Raw genomic sequence first — 19,584 nt, 5'->3', positions numbered from 1 at the left:
CTTACTTTGATGAACATTATTGCTGTTTACAGTTTATCGCTATCTATAATAGTATTCAAGATAATAACCAAAAACAGCAAAATTTCTTTAAAAATTACCAATTGGAGGGCAGCAACCCAACAACCGGTTGTCCAATTCATTTGAATATTTCAGGGCAGATATATATTGACTTGATTAACAATTTAACTCCTTGTCAGATTTCCTCTAAATGATTTGGGTTTCAGAGTTATAAGCAAAAAACTACATTTTACCCCTGTTCTATTTTTAGCCGTGGTGGCCATCTTGATTGGATGGCCAGGTCATCGGACACATTTTTCAAACAAGGTACCTCAAAGATGATTGTGGCCAAGTTTGAATTAATTTGGCCCAGTAGTTTCAGAGGAGAAGATTTTTGTAAAAGATAACTAAGATTTACGAAAAATGGTTAAAAATTGACTATAAAGGGCAATAACTCCTAAAGGGGTCAACTGACCATTTCGGTCATGTTGACTTATTTGTAAATCTTACTTTGATGAACATTATTGCTGTTTACAGTTTATCTCTATCTATAATAATATTCAAGATAATAACCAAAAACAGCAAAAATTTCCTCAAAATTACCAATTCAGGGGCAGCAACCCAACAACAGGTTGACCGATTCATCTGAAAATTTCAGGGCAGATAGATCTTGACCTGATAAACATTTTTACTCCATGTCAGATTTCCTCTAAATGTTTTGGTTTTTGAGTTATAAGCCAAAAACTGCATTTTACCCCTATGTTCTATTTTTAGCCGTGACAGCCATCTTGGTTGGTTGACCGGGTCACGCCACACATTTTTAAACTAGATACCCCAAAGATGATTGTGGCCAACTTTGGATTAATTTGGCCCATTAGTTTCAGAGGAGAAGATTTTTGTAAAAGATTACTTAGATTTATGAAAAATGGTTAAAAATTGACTATAAAGGGCAATAACTCCTTAAGGGGTCAACTGACCATTTCGGTCATGTTGACTTATTTGTAAATCTAACTTTGCTGAACATTATTGCTTTTACAGTTTATCTCTATCTATAATAATATTCAAGATAATAACCAAAAACGGCAAAAATTTCCTCAAAATTACCAATTCAGGGGCAGCAACCCAACAACAGGTTGACCGATTCATCTGAAAATTTCAGGGCAGATAGATCTTGACCTGATAAACATTTTTACCCCCATCAGATTTCCTCTAAATGCTTTGGTTTTTGAGTTATAAGCCAAAAACTGCATTTTACCCCTATGTTCTATTTTTAGCCGTGGCGGCCATCTTGGTTGGTTGACCAGGTCACGCCACACATTTTTTAAACTAGATACCCCAAAGATGATTGTGGCCAAGTTTAGATTAATTTGGCACAGTAGTTTCAGAGGAGAAGATTTTTGTAAAAGATTACTTATATTTATGAAAAATGGTTAAAAATTGACTATAAAGGGCAATAACTCCTAAAGGGGTCAACTGACCATTTCGGTCATGTTGACTTATTTGTAAATCTAACTTTGCCGAACATTATTGCTGTTTACAGTTTATCTCTATCTATAATAATATTCAAGATAATAACCAAAAACAGCAAAATTTCCTTAAAATTACCAATTCAGGGGCAGCAACCTAACAACCAGTTGTCTGATTCATCTGAAAATTTCAGGGCAGATAGATCTTGACCTGATAAACACTTTTACCCCATTTCAGATTTGCTCTAAATGCTTTGGTTTTTGAGTTATAAGCCAAAAACTGCATTTTACCCCTATGTTCTATTTTTAGCCATGGCGGCCATCTTGGTTGGTTGGCCGGGTCACGCCACACATTTTTTAAACTAGATACCCCAAAGATGATTGTGGCCAAGTTTGGATTAATTTGGCCCAGTAGTTTCAGAGGAGAAGATTTTTGTAAAAGATTACTAAGATTTACGAAAAATGGTTAAAAATTGACTATAAAGGTCAATAACTCCTAAAGGGGTCAACTGACCATTTTGGTCATGTTGACTTATTTGAAAATATTACTTTGCTTAACATTATTGCTGTTTACAGTTTATCTCTATCTATAATAATATTCAAGATAATAACCGAAAACAGCAAAAATTCCCGAAAATTACCAATTCAGGGGCAGCAACCCAACAACGGGTTGTCGGATTCATCTGAAAATTTGAGGGCAGATAGATTTTGACCTGATAAACAATTTTACCCCATGTCAGATTTGCTCTAAATGCTTTGGTTTTTGAGTTATAAGCCAAAAACTGCATTTTACCCCTATGTTCTATTTTTAGCCATGGCGGCCATCTTGGTTGGTTGGCCAGGTCACGCCACACATTTTTTAAACTAGATACCCCAATGATGATTGTGGCCAAGTTTAGTTTAATTTGGCGCAGTAGTTTCAGAGGAGAAGATTTTTGTAAAAGTTAACGACGACGGACGACGACAACGACGACGGACGACGGACGCCGGACGCCAAGTGATGAGAAAAGCTCACTTGGCCCTTCGGGCCAGGTGAGCTAAAAAGGTCAAGGTCAGATGAACCATGTCAGACAGGCATGTACAGCTAACAATTCTTCCATACAACAAATACAGTTGACCTATTGTTAGCTCACCTGGCCCGAAGGGCCAAGTGAGCTATTCCCATCACTTTGCGTCCGGCGTCCGTCGTCGTCGTCCGTCGTCGTTAACTTTTACAAAAATCTTCTTCTCTGAAACTACTGGGCCAAATTGAACCAAACTTGGCCACAATCATCATTGGGGTATCTAGTTTAAAAAATGTGTGGCGTGACCCGGTCAACCAACCAAGATGGCCGCCACGGCTAAAAATAGAACATAGGGGTAAAATGCAGTTTTTGGCTTATAACTCAAAAACCAAAGCATTTAGAGGAAATCTGACTGAGTAAATATGTTTATCAGGTCAAGATCTATCTGCCCTGAAATTTTCAGATGAATCGGTCAAGCCGTTGTTGGGTTGCTGCCTCTGAATTGGTCATTTTGAGGAAATTTTGCTGTTTTTGGTTATTATCTTGAATATTATTATAGATAGAGATAAACTGTAAACAGCAATAATGTTCGGCAAAGTTAGATTTACAAATAAGTCAACATGACCGAAATGGTCAGTTGACCCCTTTAGGAGTTATTGCCCTTTATAGTCAATTTTTAACCATTTTTCATAAATCTAAGTAATCTTTTACAAAAATCTTCTCCTCTGAAACTACTGGGCCAAATTAATCCAAACTTGGCCACAATCATCTTTAGGGTATCTAGTTTAAAAAATGTGTGGCGTGACCCGGTCAACCAACCAAGATGGCCGCCACGGCTAAAAATAGAACATAGGGGTAAAATGCAGTTTTTGGCTTATAACTCAAAAACCAAAGCATTTAGAGGAAATCTGATGGGTGTAAAAATGTTTATCAGGTCAAGATCTATCTGCCCTGAAATTTTCAGATGAATCGGTCAACCTGTTGTTGGGTTGCTGCCCCTGAATTGGTAATTTTGAGGAAATTTTGCCGTTTTTGGTTATTATCTTGAATATTATTTTTGATAGAGATAAACTGTAAACAGCAATAATGTTCAGCAAAGTTAGATTTACAAATAAGTCAACATGACCGAAATGGTCAGTTGACCCCTTAAGGAGTTATTGCCCTTTATAGTCAATTTTTAACCATTTTTCATAAATCTAAGTAATCTTTTACAAAACTCTTCTTCTCTGAAACTAATGGGCCAAATTAATCCAAAGTTGGCCACCATCATCTTTGGGGTATCTAGTTTAAAAAATGTGTGGCGTGACCTGGTCAACCAACCAAGATGGCCGCCACAGCTAAAAATAGAACATAGGGGTAAAATGCAGTTTTTGGCTTATAACTCAAAACCAAAACATTTAGAGGAAATCTGACGGAGTAAAAATGTTTATCAGGTCAAGATCTATCTGCCCTGAAATTTTCAGATGAATCGGTCAACCTGTTGTTGGATTACTGCCCCTGAATTGGTAATTTTGAGGAAATTTTGCCGTTTTTAGTTATTATCTTGAATATTATTATAGATAGAGATAAACTGTAAACAGCAATAATGTTCATCAAAGTAAGATTTACAAATAAGTCAACATGACCGAAATGGTCAGTTGACCCCTTTAGGAGTTATTGCCCTTTATAGTCAATTTTTAACCATTTTTCGTAAATCTTAGTTATCTTTTACAAAAATCTTCTCCTCTGAAACTACTGGGCCAAATTATTTCAAACTTGGCCACAATCATCTTTGAGGTACCTTGTTTGAAAAATGTGTCCGATGACCTGGCCATCCAACCAAGATGGCCACCACGGCTAAAAATAGAACAGGGGTAAAATGTAGTTTTTTGCTTACAACTCTGAAACCAAATCATTTAGAGGAAATCTGACAAGGAGTTAAATTGTTAATCAAGTCAATATATATCTGCCCTGAAATATTCAAATGAATTGGACAACCGGTTGTTGGGTTGCTGCCCTCCAATTGGTAATTTTTAAAGAAATTTTGCTGTTTTTGGTTATTATCTTGAATACTATTATAGATAGCGATAAACTGTAAACAGCGATAATGTTCATCAAAGTAAGATCTACAAATAAGTCCACATGACCTAAATGGTCAATTGACCCCTTAAGGAGTTATTGCCCTTTATAGTCAATTTTTAACAATTTTCATTAATTTGGTAAATTTATGTAAATTTTTACCAAATATTTTTCTCTGTTACTAATGGGCAAAGTTCATTATAGATATAATTGTAAGAAGCAAGAATGTTCAGTAAAGTAAGAACTTCAAACACATCACCATCACCAAAATACAATTTTGTCATGAATCCATTTGTGTCCTTTGTTTAATATGCACATAGACCAAGGTGAGCGACACAGGCTCTTTAGAGCCTCTAGTTTATAATTGTATCAATAAACCATTTTTTTGAGACGTTTCGGCCATTGGCCTTCTTCAGTTCTTTATTTTTCCTCACAACTACATGGCTGACATTGCATTTGTATTCTTATTGTTTATAGTTAAAAAAAACCCAGACCAAAACACAAAAAATTAACACTGAGCAATGAACCATGAACATGAGGTCAAGGTCATATAAAACCTGCGCAACTGACATATAGATCATAAAATATTTCTATACACCAAATATAGTTGACATATTGCATATAGTATTAGAAAAACAGACCAAAACACAAAAACTTAACTATAACCACTCAACCATGAAAATGAGGTCAAGGTCAGATGACACCTGCCAGTTGGACATGTACACCTTACAGTGCTTCCATACACCGAATATACTAGACATATTGCTTATAGTATCTGAGATATGGACTTGACCACCAAAACTTGACTTTGTTCACTGATCCATGAAATTAGGTTGAGGTCAAGTGAAAACTGTCTGATGGACATGAGGACCTTGCAAAGTACGCACATACCAAATATCCTATAACTTATAATAAGAGAGAATTTAACATTACAAAAAAAAATCTTAACTCTTTTTTCAAGTAGTCACTGAACCATGAGAATGAGGTCAAGGACATTGGACATGTGACTGACAGAAACTTCGTAACATGAGGTATTCATACACAAAGTATGAATAATCCAGGTCTTCCACTTTCTAAAATATAAAGCTTTTAAGAAGTTAGCTAACGCCACCGCCAGATCACTATCCCTATGTTGAGCTTTCTGCGACAAAAGTCACCGGCTCGACAAAAATGACATGAAGACACCAAGTTTTTTTCCCCAGAAACTCTTATAACATGCTGACTGATATTTTAAATGACACCTTACAAGCTATATCTGTAGATTTTTAACTCATGAAACTTTCTATTTTGAGACATCGTTACATCTGAACAAAAACATTTTTACCCACGAACTATTTCAAGATCTATTTCCAAATCACAATGGACTGTAACAATTGATTTGAAATACATAAATCAAGACAAGTTGAGATAAACTGTCAATAAAGGCAGTGGAACTCATATAAAACTATATTTTACGTAAAGAAGTGATGTAAAAGATAGTAAAACGCAACATTTTCCCATAGACAACAATTGTAGCGTTTTAAGTGTTACATACTTCATAAAGTGGATTTTTCCAACAAAAACTTGTAAAAAATAGAAAAAAACCATTCCGCATAATTTTGACAAGGTTTTAAGGCAAAGTTTAGTAATCTCCCATAACCATCAATGCTCCACTGAAAAATATATGTCTAGTCACACTTTAGGAAAGACATATTATTTTGTCTATGTCATATGGAAATAATCTCATCATTGATACCAGGATTCAAATTTGTATTTGTGTCACACAAGTATAGACTACAAAAGACTCATCAGTGATGCTCAAATCAAAACAATGTTCAGAAGTGTTGAAGAGGTCTCTAGTAATAAATAAACATCAAGTCAAACAAAGGGCAATTAGAGTAAGTTCTGAAAATAAAAATAAGAAAATGAGGTATGATTGCCAATGAGACAATTCTCACAAGAGACCAGATGACATAGAACCTTCATCAGGTACCTTTGAGTTTTCAATAAGTCTGGGTATTATACTAGTAAATTACCTGGAAAATGTGGCTTTCTCTAGTAGCATCAACCATTTCCCCAACATTGGGAGTTAATATCTTTACCCCATCCAATCTACTACAATATTCTGCCATAGAATCAGTTGCATCTTTTGTTCCTCGTACCAAGATCTGTAATGGAAAAGATATTGTTATTACAGCAGACCATATAAATTGTCTTTCAACTGATTAAAATTTAGTAGTTTTTGACTAAAAGTATCAATATGAAATAAGAAGATGTGGTATGACTGCTAATAAGACAACTCTCAACAATGAGCAAAACTCACACTTCAAAGACCACATTATGTTTATGCAACCTTAAATTTAATTTTTAAACAGAGTGCAGATTAGGTTTTCTCAAATCCTAATTCTGAAACAGGGGGGACTCTTAATAGTTTTACAACTAAATTCAGTTAACATAAAGTTTTTTTGTTAAAGACAATCAAACTAATTTGAATGAATTCTTAATTAAGTCAGCAGCTAGAAATATTCTGAACAGTGAACTCAATTTTAATCTTTTTTTACCATCATAACCTTTGAACATATGGCAACTTTATCCTACTTAGAGAGAACTCAGCATGTTTTAAGCCACCAATGTCACTGAGTTTCTATAACAACACCGAAAGGTCAAAATACCCATGAAACAAATATTTCTGAAAGGTCAGAGCTGTCTGTTTCCATGGTATTAACTGAGAATTTAAACAATAACATAGAATATATAATTACAAAGTGTCAATGTTTCATACAAACAAATACCTTATTGTCATGTTTATAGAGTAATTACTGTTCTTAATCCTTTAAAATCTTGAAATGTTACTGGGAAGCATTGTAAATAATATGCTTAGATTTGATTGGATAAAAAATTCTGTTTATCTGACAAAGAGTTCAAAGCAATGGCAGGAATAACTTCCATGATCTTAGTAGGAATTTCGGTGATAATTATGTTCAAATCCCTGCCAATTTTAATTTCAAACAGTGCAAACTATTGAATAGCCTGTATTTTTTGTTTTTAATTCAAAATTATGTATGATTAACAGGATATATTGCTGATAAACCAATCACAATCACTCAGATCCCCTTCCTCCCTGACGACAGAAAACATGAAAAAAAGGAAAAAAAATGCTAGCCAGAGGTCTTCAAAAACAAACAATTAAGTCTGTTTATCAGCAGAAAACACAAAATTGGTACAGTTATTTGGTTTGAATGCATAAAGTACAAAGGAAGTTTTAGCTTCTGGAATATATTTTAACCTAGTCAAAGTAGACAGAGGAAAAACAATACATGGCTTAGTCTTATTCCAATAAGAGAGAAAATGTACAAGTCTAGAATTTAGTTTTCCCTACTTTATTTTGTTTATTTAGTCTGTTGCCATGCAACTGAATAATGAAATTGGACTTTTTTGAAAAATTCTAACTTGTTATTTCTATTCGTTGGAACAAATTCTAGACAAGGAAAATGAATAGATATACGAAGATGTGGTATGAGTGCCAATGAGACAACTCTCCATCCAAGTAACAATTCATAAAAATAAACCATTATAGGTCAAGGTACAGCCTTCAACACAGAGCCTAATGGCTCACACTGAACAGTAATCTATAAAGGGTCCCAAAAATTACTTGTGTAAAACCATTCAAACAGGAAAACCAACAGTCTAATCTATATAAAAACTTTATTTTTTCCTAAACAATGAAATTGCACTTTTATTTCAAACAAATAATCTGATATCATATAACGTTAATAGACTCATCAATCTTATATGAATTCTGTGTGTTGTATTTCTGATACATGTTTGAAATTAAATTTTGCTATTTTAATTAACTCTGAGTGCCTTCTATGACTTGATTTAAAACTTTTCAAAATCATTAAGTAGAAAACAGGAATGATCAATTACGCATAATTAAATTTAAAAGCACCTGAATTCACTCCCGGTTTTTAGTGGAGTTTGTGTTGTTTTTTATTTATTATTTATAACTGTTGATGTAAATGTCCTTGTGAGTCTTTGTTTATTCCTTGGTTTTGATTGTTATTGTCTTCACTAGAAAGCATGTGACTGTTTCATAGAATTGCCTTTTATTCAATTTTAAAGATTCCAATTACTGTTATGTTTAGTTTAAGCCATTGATATGATATGTTTCATGAATTCCAAAATTTGAAAAAAAAAATCCCTAATTCCATGTTGTACCGATCAAACTTTCAATCTAGAATCTTAGTTTTTATGTAGGAACCCAGCTTGACAGTCTCTAGAATGACAAAAAACAATAAAAAAACCAAACAGTCCCATGCCCACACTGCTTTAAACAACACTTTCGATTTCTATACTGTAACCAGATAATCCAACAAAAATCAATCAAGCTAAATTGTCAACTGATGATCCGACAATAACCAGAGCATAGCTGATTTCTATATTTGATAGTTATCTGCCTAATTGAATAGACACTAAACAATGAAATTCTTGCATGAAAATTTTAAATGGTTTTATGAATAAGTTCATGTGACATACAGTAGTTCTTTTTAAGGTAACGTACAAGACCAGGTATGGATCTGCAATCTTTGATGAAAATTTGCCTTATACATTGAGTGTTGTGAAATTTCAAATTATCGGCAATCAGGAAGTTGCTACACAGCAGATGTAAAATTGCTAACTTGATACAGCTCAACATTAATCAGCAGCAGACCAAATATAAAATCTTTCCCATTTTTTTAAAAGCAACTTAAAAGACAGCAGACAATGTCTACCAGTTACTAGACCAGCTTTAATTTTCAGATACCCAGGTAAAAAGACATGAACTTTGAAGTTAAATTACTTCGTCAGTTTTGCCATTTTCTGAACACGTGAACTGAACATTTGTCACATTGTTTTAAATGTGAGACATGATAATGTTATACCATATTATACTATTCCGGAAATCTTCATTTTGAACATGTGAACTCAACGTTTATCACATGTTTTTTTTAAATGTCATTTTATATTGAAATATCTTCCTCCCACTTAAAGAAGACCCTGTGAGTTATAAGTAAGCATTATTGATGTCATTGACTAATAATACAGAAAGGTCAACTTATACCAAGGCAGTGAATATCCCTAATAGTTCACAGCTGTCTTCCTTGTCCACTTTTTTCCCCATCAAGACTTGATCAGCATGATACACAGTGGCGGATCCAGAGGGGGCTCTTTTTTCGGCCGATCAATCCATTTGAATGGGGACATATAGTTGGAACCCCCTTTTAAAATGGCTGGATCTGCCCCTGATACCATAACAATACTGTAAATTCAGAAATTATTGCCTGCATTTATTATTGCATTTTTTGTAGGATTGGACAAATATGCAAGATTTTCAGGAAAATCTGATTTTAGCTATATATATCATATTCAAGATGCAATGTGATATCATTGTGATAATTTCTGAATTCACAGTAGTATCAATGTGTCTGGAAGTCCATGTTTTAGTCCTCTGAGTACAAAACAAATGAAAAGTCTGTTCTTTTGCAATGGGAATTATATCAACCTTTATATTTCTAAATTGTGTACATTGCTTAAAAATTATATGATGTCACTAAATCTGTATACAAACATTTAAAAGTAGGGCTAAGGACAATGTTAGAGCAATGAAACAACACAAAACAAGAGTGCACACGCTGAAATGTCTCGCCTTCTATACTAATCATTGATATTATGTTGATAGTCCTAAGTATAAAGCTAAGCTTTATAACAACTGTCACATAAACTTAACATTAATCAAGACAACTTAACAGAGACCAATGAACCTTGAAAATGAGGTCAAGGTCAAATGAACCATGTCAGGCAGACATGTACAGCTAACAATGCTTCTATACAACATATATAGTTGACACATTACTTATAGTTTAAGAAAAATAGACCAAAACACGAAAACTTAACACTGTGCAATGAACCGTGAAAATGAGGTCACGGTCAAATAAAACCTGCGCAACTGACATAAAGATCATAAAATATTTCCATACACCAAATATAGTTGACCTATGGCATATAGTATTAGATAAAAAGACCAAAACTCAAAAACTTAACTTTGACCACTGAACCATGAAAATGAGGTCAAGGTCACATGACATCTGCCCGCTTGACATGTACACTTTACAATCATTCCATACAACAAATATAGTAGACCTATTGCATATAGTATGAGAAAAACAGACCAAAACACAAAAATTTAACTATAACCACTGAACCATGAAAATGAGGTCAAGGTCAGATGACACCTGCCAGTTGGACATGTACACCTTACAGTGCTTCCATACACCAAATATACTAGCCCTATTGCTTATAGTATCTGAGATATGGACTTGACCACCAAAACTTAACCTTGTTCACTCATCCATGAAATGAGGTCAAGGTCAAGTGAAAACTGTCTGACAGACATGAGGACCTTGCAAGATACACATATCAAATATAGTTATCCTATTACTTAAAATAAGAGAGAATTCAACATTACAAAAAATTTGAACTTTTTTTTCAAGTGGTCACTGAACCATGAAAATGAGGTCAAGGACATTGGACATGTGACTGACGGAAACTTCGTAACATGGAGCATCTATATACAAAGTATGAAGCATCCAGGTCTTCCACCTTCTAAAATATCAAGCTTTTAAGAAGTGAGCTAACGCCGCCGCCGCCGCCGGATCACTATCCCTATGTCATCTTTCTGCAACAAAAGTTGCAGGCTCGACAAAAAATAAAAATAGCTAGTCTTCAAAAGAAAACTATGTATCTGTCATGGAGGGCCAGTGTGGCATGCTTTTTTGCTAGGGGGACTTACTGTGCATGCTATACCCAAAAAGACTTATCACAGACAAGTTGCAAAGTTTATACATATACTCTAAAACATTTAAAAATTTAATAAATAACATTTTCCCATATTGCTTAAACTTTTATACTAGGTTTTTCTATATATGAATGGGGTTTTGAATAAATAAGCATATTCACCGAGCAAAATGTCACATGCTTTTACATGTATAATTTTAGAAAAAAAAACGTTTGATGTACAAATGGTTTTGGTAAATATTTTCCATTACATACATTTCTCTCAAAAAATCAGTTTTTCAAAAGTCAATAAAACCACACATTGACCTCATCAAAAGTCAGTAATTGTATAATATATGCGAAAGATAATTCCAAATAATTCACAATGTATTAAAGGTTAATATTTATACTAGGTCAAAGTATGGCCTCCAACACTGAGCAAGAAGTTTGCTCACACCTAACAGCAAGCTATAAAGGGCCCCAAAATGACTAGTGTAATTTTAACAGGAAAATTAATAGGCAACTATTCCACTTTACACAATACGCTCCCAACTTAAAATGTTATCTGATGACCTGATATTAAACAGAAGATTGTTATGAACTCTTTAACTGAAACCTCTTTGAATTGACAAATTTTACAAATAAGTTCATAAAACATAAATTGACCCTTAAATTGGGGGAAAACCTTGAAGTTTAATGGCTGCATAAGGTTTGCCGCTAATTTTTCAATATTCTGGACATTGAACTCAATATTAATCTAACTGGAGACATGACTACTTCTTACATAATATAACAATCTTTATCCTACTTAAGGAGAACTCAGCAAGTCATTTGTAAACAATATCCTTATGTAACTATTATAACCCAGAGAGGTCAAAATACCTAAGAAACAATTATTACCGATAGGTCAAATTGGTCTATCTTCAGCTAGGTCAATGTTTTCTACCAATATTTTATTAGCAGAATAGCATATCAGGTCAATATCTCTAAACAAATTTCACATGAATAGTTGCATTCCTTTCAGTATCTTCCTAAATAGTCCACTCTTACCATCTGTAAATTTCTGGTAAGATTTGACTGTTTAAATATAAAAACTATAGGGGGTACCTAATTTCCACCTACAAAATCTACTTCCTGAATGAAAGTTGAATGCATACTACTATATTGTATTTGCATTACCCCCAATATTATATTGATATTTGGGGTATAGGAGGCAGCAACCAAATAACACAAAAAAACACCAAAAGACATTTAAAGCCTTCAACGAAAGGCAAGCGTCATCACATAAACATAAGTCTAGACCAATTGTGAATTTAACAGTCTACCAAAAGATCTACCAAAAACAAATTCATACATTTGTAATCACATGTATATAAATTAGATCTAACTACAAAGGGCTTTCTTAATTTTGCCTTTGCTAATAAAAGGAAAAAAACAGGAAGTACAAGGCCAAAAATAAAACCTTGAAAGACAACCCAGGCAGCACAACATTACATCTAAAAGTAAAGGTGTAGAAAAGTGATATCCACCAAAATTGGGGGGAACTTAGGTTTTCCAATTGGTAAGCAGTTTATGCTTCACAAGTGGCATTTTGCAATGCTGTGCCTTGAATATATAAAATTTAAAGATATGATTGTGGCTAAAACAAGTGGGACATTATATCCAAGTTAATCTTCAACACAGACATTTCATAATGGTCCATTAAATCATAATGGCACCAATAAAACAATTTTTGAGACATATAAATCATTTATGAGAAATACAAAACTTACAGTTCTATTGAACCAACGGATAGTAAAACTATCAAAATGGGAGTAGTTTTTATCTCCTTTTATTTATTTTAACATGCAATTTTACAATCATTTAAACATCATCATTTATTTATTTGCATCCCTGCACATTTGTGCTGCATTCAGATGACAAGTATACATAAATGCACATTTTGAAAAGGTAAATTTAATGGATTAAAAGCATCTACTAATGGATTATCAATTTTCCTCATCCTACATGCAGACAGACAAAATATCCAACAATCATTGTTCTGGCAACTGTATGAAATAATAAAAGAGTCAAACAAATGGATGATTTGGTAATGTTGTCTAAATGTTTCTTTCAATAAACATAGAAATATGTACAGTTATGGGATTTTCCACATGTCTGAAGCTTTGAAATTAAATCAAAACCAAATAAGGATATTGAAAGTAAAGTACAGCATAACTCTGATTAACTTTGTGTGACTGAACACTTTGGATATTTTTTAAACAGTTTTAAATAAAATTAAGAGTCTTTTGTTTTAAGCATTTTAAAAATTGCATAAGTTTATATAATACTAGAACACACCCGTATATCGCGGGTCCGTGACTGAATTAAAGTATATAACTATGCGCAAGCCTTATTTTAGTATTAGTATTGTCATCTGATAAAGTCATGCTGATTATAAGATACACAGTTTTCTCTGCTTTCAAATCTTTCTGTTTGAACCCGTCGAACTGGAACTTATCAATTATTGATAATATTAATTATTTGGAAAACAAAAGGTCCTGGAATGGAGTATTTTTTAATCAACAGCATTGTCCTATATTAGTTATAAATATTGAATTCTTTGATTCGCTGTTTTACGTCATGCCCGCTAACAAATTGAAAACTGTACCTATACGCCTTATTTTAGTCCAGATTTTTAGTATTCGTATTGTTATCTTAGAAAGTCTAACTGATTAAAATACTACAATAGGTACAATTAAGTAGTGTCAACCCTGTGATTATGACCCGTGTAATACTATATAGCATATTAATCCTGAATACACCGTTTGGTGGTGCGCCTGTTAGATGCGGAACGTACAGATAAGGTAATCGGTAACAGGTGAATATACTATTAGTATCGGTATCGGACTCGACCCGGAACTTCTTAATTATTGGCAATATTAATTACGTGGAAAACAAAAGGGCCTGGAGTGGTGTAATTTTTAATCTACACCTTTGTACTATATTAGTTATATATAAAGTTGAATTCTTTGATTCGTCGTTTTTACGTGATGACGGCTGACAAATTGGACCTCGTAATTTTAGTATTATAGATTAGCATTATGGTAAACATTAAACGGTTACCTATAGTTGTTAATGTCTGTGTCATTTTGGTCTTTTGTGGATAGTTGTCTCATTGGCAATCATACCACATCTTCTTTTTTATATTAAACACATTGACAAACAGATGAATAGATAAGTAGACTTAAATTTATCTTCATTGATATCATCAGCAGCCTAGTATTTTTTTCTGGTTTTTATAAAAATATAGCACCATGGCCCTATACATTCTATTATAAAATCATTTAAGATAGCACCATGGTAGAAAATATAGCGATAGGGTACTAAGGTGTTTTTGGGCCCCTTGAAAACACTGCTCTTTGCATTTAAATATGAGCAGTAACTCTTTCAATATTGTTTATCTTTGCAAGAGTTGTCTTTCTCTTTTTGGATGTGTTGCCATTCCTTTGACGTGGGGTGACTTTCGAAACAGCAGATACAGTACTGTTTAAAAAGTGGAAATGCAAGAATTATGTATGTTTTCTTTATGAACTTAATGATTGGTTCTAGGCATACTTTTTTTTTTAGGAGTGCCAATATTGCAGTTAATTTCTTAGTAATTAAGAGCTTTGAACTTGAATGAAACAAAATAGCAAGCTGTGCTAAAATACTTGTTTGTTTCCAATTACATGAAACATCAGCTTTTTCTTGGAAATTTTGACATCACATGAGAAAATTTCCTATTTTAGAATTTAAAGTTGATTATAGGAACAAGTCAATATGCCAGTTGTTAGAAAATAATAAGGTCAAAAGAGCATACAAGTGGTTAATTTGGAATGATTCATTCATGAAAATTGCACATCTAAAGTCAAGAAATTGACAGTCTTGAATCTTGACCTTTTGTTTTGTCCTTTGCTGTGTTATACACAAAGGGAATATGGACTTTTGAATATTGGCTTTGTGAGCATTCCTGATGAAGGTAAATCCAGAAAAGTGCTTCAACACTTTAAATTCATATTTTTTTTTTAACAACATCAGAGTTGAGTACATTCATTTTTTATACGATCTAATATAATCTTGGGATGGAAAATGAACAACATGTTTTGAATAAAAGATGAAATGCAATTTTGATTAAAAGAAAACATATATTAACAAAGAAAAAGAGTTTAAAAGATCTTTAATATAATTTGGATTCTTTGTGCCATGAATTTGTGATGAAGCAAATTAAATTTGTCATTTTAATCAAATGAACCAATATGCTTAATTTTCTGACTTCAAAGTAAAAACCAGATCAGAAATATCAATTAGTGAAATTTAAATGTTACTAATGAGCAAATGATAACATGACTATCATATCAATATTGTTACATGTATATCCTTGTTGCAGTTCATTTGAAAAATAAAGCAGGCTCATTGATGATGCCCAGGACCACAACCAGTAGGAGTGGGGTTTACAAAAACGACCAGGTGCTCAGCAGGGTGCAGCTTTATACGAACACAGAAGTTGAACCCTGAACAGTTGGGGCAAGTAAGGACACAACATTCAAGCTTGATACAGCTCTGAATTTGGATTACGATCAAATTTTTGATATAATGTGAGTTTCTGACACACAAAACAAATGTCATGATCTTACAAATCTATTGCACAATATTGTGCAATTAAAGATTTCTTCCTTTTAACTTTTCAAAAATTTGGAATTTGAGAAATTTGAAAAAAAAAAAAATTGAAAACAACTACCTGCCCCCTTTTTTTGCAATGTGTCCAAAACCTGACATTTCTTTATATATAATTATACAAGTAGTATGAGGGAGGAAAATCCAAACATACCCAACATGGTATGTTCAATATTTTAGAATTACCTCCCTTACACGTCTTTTCATAGGCGGTAATGGTAACGTTTTCTTCTGTTGAATTTTCGGGGTACGAAGTGAGATTACTTTTACTTCCTAATTTACGGAAAAAGTAATCTCACTTACGCGTACCCCGAAAATTTAACCACATATGTCAAAATGTCTCAGCTTTGAAACGAGCCATCACACATATCCAAGTTAACAATATGGACTGAGCAACAAAATGTTACCATTACCGCCTACGGAGAAACTAATACGCATCTTGACCCTCATGCTGTTTTTGCCCTTAATTCCTAAACCTTTGGGACCATAACCCCCAAAATCAATCCCAAGCTTTCTTTTGTAGTTATAAACATTGTGTTGAAATTTTATTGATTTCTTTTTACTTATTCAAAAGTTATAATCCAGAAACAATCTGTCTTCGGACGAAGCTGACGATGACGTGATGCCAATATACGACCAAAATTTTTTTAATTTTTGCGGTCGTATAAAAACAATACTTGTAGTATTGAAACAGGTGGCTGACTTAAAAGTTAAGTTCATGCATCATAAACAAGTCTTTCCAAAGTCCTTCATACAGTCGAAAATAAATGATGTCATAAGGTTTAAAGTGTTCATTTTAAAGAAATAATCTGGACATTGAACTCAAATTTAATCTTATTTTTATTTGCTTGAGACGAGATGATGTCATATCATTCAAAACTATGGCTTCTCTATCCTATGTAAGGAAAACACTGCAAGTAATTAAAAAAACAATGTCCTTAGGTTTGTTATCACAGAAAGGTCAATATACCATTGCAACAAATATTATCAAAGTTCAGAAAGTCTTTTTTCAGATGAGTTTACGTTTTTCATCAGAATTTCATCAGCAACATAGCATACTTATCACTACTGTGTCAATGTTCAGTAGAAACTATTTAAATACTTGATAGAAACAAATATCGTATGAATGTTTTAATTACTTAATCTTAGACTACTGAAACGTCTTTTCTGAAAATTGTAAATTTGAATTTGATGGTATAATGCAGAATCAGAGTGTCCATATTCAACAGTGTTAATGTTTGTCAGAAACAAAACCTTATGAATGTTTTTTTTTATAACTTAATCTTTATTTACTGAAATGTTTATTTTAAATAAACTCATCATAGATACCAAACTTTTTTATTAAAATTTTGTATGCCAGAAGCATGTTTAGTCTTCAAAAGACTCATCAGTGATGCTTTAACCAATTCTAGATTGTACAAAAGTCAATTTTAACTTGATAATGAAAGATTCCAGTGTAACAATCCAATTGTCTATCATCATGGCGTGTGAGGTTCCCCATAATCACCAAAAAAGTACCTTCTGAATAAAAATGAGAACCTATCTTGTTTTGGAATAACAACCAAATTTATTAAATAAAAATTTTAAAAGTAAAGTATAATTGGATTAGAAATAGCATCTGTTGAATAAAACATTTCCTTCATAACTACATTCACCGAAAAATATACCTTCTGAATAAAAATGAATACCTATGTTGTATTGGAATACAATTTTATTAAACAAACATTTTAAAAGTTAAGTCTAATTGGATTAGAAGCATCTGTTGAATAAACATTTCCTTTCTACTACATTCAGATAAGACAAAGGCTTAAACAATCCTCTGTCTGGTAACTACATGACAAATGAAGGAGTCAAACAGTATGATTATTGGTTAATTGTCATGTTATCATGTCTTTAATTCAATTTAATTTTTATTGCTGTGTGTTTTTTTTTCTAATTTCACAAATTCAATTAGGGTAATAGCTCTACAGTAAAGTTAAACAGATTGAAAAACAGATGAATTGATAAATAAAGACCAAAGGTAATCCTGATCAATACTCTAAATAAATTACTAGTACTATTCCCTGATTCACGCTCTTCTCAAGTTTTTTATTTTTTCATGAGTTATCTTTCTTTAAGAGCAGATACTATCTTTAAAGTGCCAATATTATAGTTTTATTTTTGAGTCAGCCAATCCGGCCATAAATATGTCTCAACTTTGTATTTTTAATGATGAGACAGAATTAGGAATCGAATAAGAGATGTGTACATGACTTGGAGAAAGTACACAACATCATTTTAACTATCTACAACATTTCTATTGTAATTTTTCCTTTACTGAAAAAATTATTGCTTTCAAGTGGATCTTATAAATCAACTTCAGGTGAATATAAAGTTTAAAAAAAAAAAGTCCAATATATTTTTTATGTTAATAAAACAATAATAACATATATGAGACTTCACAAGCAGTGGTGAGACCTAGGGAAGGAAAGGCCCCCTTATGAAGCTTAATTCATGTTTATTCATTCTTTTTAACGGTTCCACTACAAATTTTGTCTAGTTTGGGGGCTTGCAGTTATTCACTGTTGGAAATTGCTACAATACTTAAAGTGAAGTTAGAGTTTTACTTTGTTTATTCAATCTGGTGTTATATTTCCAGATAGTGAATCAAAATGTAGTTCTTGGACTTTTTTTTATGGGGTGAAGTTATTTCTGCACATTCTGATGTATTCCAGGCAAGGAAAATCAACTTTATATTAGCATAAAAGATACAAATACAATCTCATTTTCCACCAAAAAACACTCATTAATCTAATAAGGATTCTTTGTTTGTTCAATTTTCTGATGTAACAAATTTAATTTGTCATTTTAATTAACTATGACAACATGCTTTCATTTTCCACTCAAATTTCAGTAATAAGTCAAAAAATAATGGGGCAAACAGGAAAGATCAATTAATGAAATTGGCAAAAAGTATACCGAGTTTGGCTAATTATTCCTCCTTTTTGCCCTTTATTTGAAAACTGAAGCTGATTACCCTAATGCACTAGTGATGATACATGTTCTGTACATATTTTCTGACTCCAAACATTTGGTCTTCAAAAACTATTAGTAAACCACAATACTTCAATGTTTTAAGAAGATGTTTATCAAATGCCTCAGAGGTTTTAATTTGCCTGTACCTCAGGTTTTGGATTATTCCCAGATGGGTCTAAAAAAATGACACAATAAGCTAAATTAAAGTAAAAAATCTTGTGTTTCCTTTACACCACATCAGTGCAAAAAGGCTATTTCACTGTAAAACATGGCAATGAACAATCATAGAATGACACTAGTACTCATTTTTGTACAGTGGCCAGCTGAAGGACGCCTCTGTGTGTGGGATTATCTCGCAGTGTTGAAGACCCATTGGTGGCCTTTGGCTATTTTGTGTTCTTTGGATGGGTTGTTGTCTCTTTGACACATTCCCCAATTCAATTCTAAAATCTTAGTTCATTGACAATAACAAGGTGAATGTTGACTACTTGTCATCTGTAATCCTGGTTGACATTAAATCTACTACGTAGTCTTATAATGATGTTTTTGCTAGCTGT

At 32.8% G+C, this 19,584-nt stretch overlaps 1 protein-coding gene across 1 annotated transcript in view; it reads right to left on the bottom strand.

Annotated features, from left to right (window-relative positions):
• Window positions 1-19,584, bottom strand: part of LOC143069397 (cleavage and polyadenylation specificity factor subunit 2-like) — a 178,460-nt gene that overhangs the window by 11,810 nt on the left and 147,066 nt on the right. Inside the window, exon 17 of the mRNA XM_076244014.1 lies at window positions 6,541-6,672. Within this exon, the coding sequence (XP_076100129.1) occupies window positions 6,541-6,672 (132 nt within the window). The remainder of the gene's footprint in view (window positions 1-6,540; window positions 6,673-19,584) is intronic.

This window comes from Mytilus galloprovincialis, chromosome 3 (genome assembly GCF_965363235.1).
Source record: "Mytilus galloprovincialis chromosome 3, xbMytGall1.hap1.1, whole genome shotgun sequence".
NCBI classification, from domain to species: Eukaryota; Metazoa; Mollusca; class Bivalvia; order Mytilida; family Mytilidae; genus Mytilus; species Mytilus galloprovincialis.
The sequence above is the reverse complement of the archived record's forward strand: the minus strand, read 5'-3'. Positions and strand labels throughout refer to the sequence as shown.